This window comes from Austrofundulus limnaeus, unplaced genomic scaffold (genome assembly GCF_001266775.1).
Source record: "Austrofundulus limnaeus strain Quisiro unplaced genomic scaffold, Austrofundulus_limnaeus-1.0 Scaffold113, whole genome shotgun sequence".
Taxonomy (NCBI): Eukaryota; Metazoa; Chordata; class Actinopteri; order Cyprinodontiformes; family Rivulidae; genus Austrofundulus; species Austrofundulus limnaeus.
In genome coordinates, this window is record NW_013952515.1 from 1,347,630 (window position 1) to 1,349,957 (window position 2,328).

The 2,328-nt window shown below is 42.5% G+C and overlaps 1 protein-coding gene across 1 annotated transcript in view; it reads left to right on the top strand.

Annotated features, from left to right (window-relative positions):
• The window catches only part of cachd1 (cache domain containing 1), a gene marked incomplete in the record, with an annotated part of 121,814 nt that overhangs the window by 49,824 nt on the left and 69,662 nt on the right, over window positions 1–2,328 (top strand). Inside the window, 1 exon segment of the mRNA XM_014014289.1 lies at window positions 749–811. Within this exon segment, the coding sequence (XP_013869743.1) occupies window positions 749–811 (63 nt within the window).

Consider the following 2,328-nt stretch of genomic DNA (forward strand, 5'->3'; position numbering starts at 1 on the left):
GTATGAACCCTTTGTACGAACAAAAGTAAGATAAATTTAGGATAAGAATACGAACATGTTCTTGCATGAGGCCCAATGTTTTCAAAATCCCTTCTTACTCTTGCATTCATGGCTTGCAAAACTGCACTGTAGGCCGTGCGCAGTAGTTGTAAAAGAAAATAACCCAAAATTACCAAATGCATTCTACGGGCTGGCAGTYGTCACAGCGTTAACTCCTGGAGCTCGTAGCAGGAGAGAGAAACAAAAACATGATGCAGACCAAACTGTTGTGTGAATAAGAAAAACATGATCAAAGAAGATGCTACTGGACTCATTATCCAACTAATAGTTTGCCAATTTTTCTACCCCCCCTTTCACACTGCTGTGGACTCATTTTATTTGCCACACAAAGTTCAATATCCAGCTGTGGTGGTGGTTTTATTGGCAGCCTCATTTGTAGCTTCTGCTGCTRGCTTTAATTGGCACGAATGATGAGCAGCATCAAAAGGTGTTAGTCTGACAGGATTTCTGAAAAATAAGATATTAAATCTTCGCATGAAGATKAAAAAAAAGGCTTTGAAAGGTTGGACTATTTAGTAGAAGTGTTTCATTATAACACTAGTTAGGCAGGTCAAATTAGGATACCATCTCGACACGAAATGTCTTATTGCAGAAACAACCTCAGCCTTTTAATTACTGCGTCTGAATCTGCAGCGTTCCCTCCTCCTGGTCTAACCTCGCTGTTTCTGCCCCCTGTTTCTCTCTGCAGAGGATTTTCAACTCGTTCGTGTACACAGAGAAGACATCAAACGGAGAGACAGAAGTGCAGCAGGTGAGTAACAAAGGCCTCTGCTGTCTGCTGTGTGTGTGTGTGTGTGTGTGCATGCGCGTGCCTTCTTGTCGGTGCATGCACGTGCCACGGAGGATGTCTGTCTGTGGTCTTCTGCAGCGTTCAATTCAGCAGCACTGAACACACACACCAGGGGGTTTATTAAAATTCTATGGCTGCTGTCTCATCGGCTTTGAAGTTGTTGTTTTTTTCCCCCCACTCGTCTGTCTCTAGCTCTCTTTCCCKTCTGATAACGAGCGCAAAGCTCGAGTTTGACACAGTGAGAAGGCTCGAAGAAARGATGAACGGGCTGCAGACGGAAAGGAAACGTTTGTCTCAAATGACCGCTCCAATTCTCAAGTCAAAACTTTATGCGTGCCTCTTTTTTTCTTTTTGGCTTCATAGTGGAAAATCTGCTCTGAATTTTTTGGCAACTTGTGTCCAATCAAACATAACTTAGAGCAGACACTGTGTGTGTGTGTTTGTGTGTGTTTGTGTGTGTTTGCTCTCCTGCGTCAGGGATCTTGGAATAGTGACAGTATACACCACACAGGTAAACAGCCACCAGCAAGAACAGACAGGTTGATGGTTGTTTGCATGTCTCTGGTGGCAGACTCGTATATCCGTCTGTGTACAAAGTACAGTATCTCACACCTCGCTGGTATTCAGTATACTACACAGCTCATCTTGAAGCATGGTTTTCTTCTCTTTTCTAAAACAATATTATTAGGTTGTAGATGTGATATATTTGGCTTTAACCAGAGTCAAGTTTCTCACTTGCCCCTTTTCCACTAGTGCTACTTAGTGTGGTGTCTGAACGGGTGCTTTTCCATTGACGTTCCAGTCCGGTTCCAGTGGGTGTGTTTTGGGCGGTTGGTGGAGGTGGGTTTGTGGGTTTTTCAAAAAAGAGTTAATGCGCAAAATGAGAGATGGAAACACATTTACCGAATAAGTTCTGAAATTTTAAAAATTCGCAAAAAATTTGGATTAAAGTTGGATGGAAACACGACTAATGTTGCTGCTACAATTGGAAAAATGGCGCATCTAGTTGTTGTTGTAAAGGCAGCTCAGACGCAACCAGTGATTCCACCCCCAGCCWATCAGTGACGAACAGTGTTCTGATGTCGCATTTTGGTGTCGACTGGGACGACTTGGAACCACAACGAAGTAGGTACYAAAAAAAGGGCTGGTTCCAAGAATCTGGCCTAAYGRAAATGGCTTGGAACCGTACCGAACTGTACCGACACTACACTAAGTGGCACTAGTSGAAAAGGGGCATACGGTTCCTTTTTAGCTAATCATCTAAGTGAGCGGGATGCCCTCAAAATTTAAGCTCTAGTTACTTTGGATTTTTGTTTTGCCATAGCTTTATTGTTTTTGTGCTCTGTTAGGGGTGTAAGAAAATATCAATACACTGAAATATCGCGATATTTCATTTTCCGATACTGTATCGATATTCTACAGTCCTGTATCAATTTTTTATTAAGGTTTAAAATGTCAACTTTCCTGCCAGCCATTCA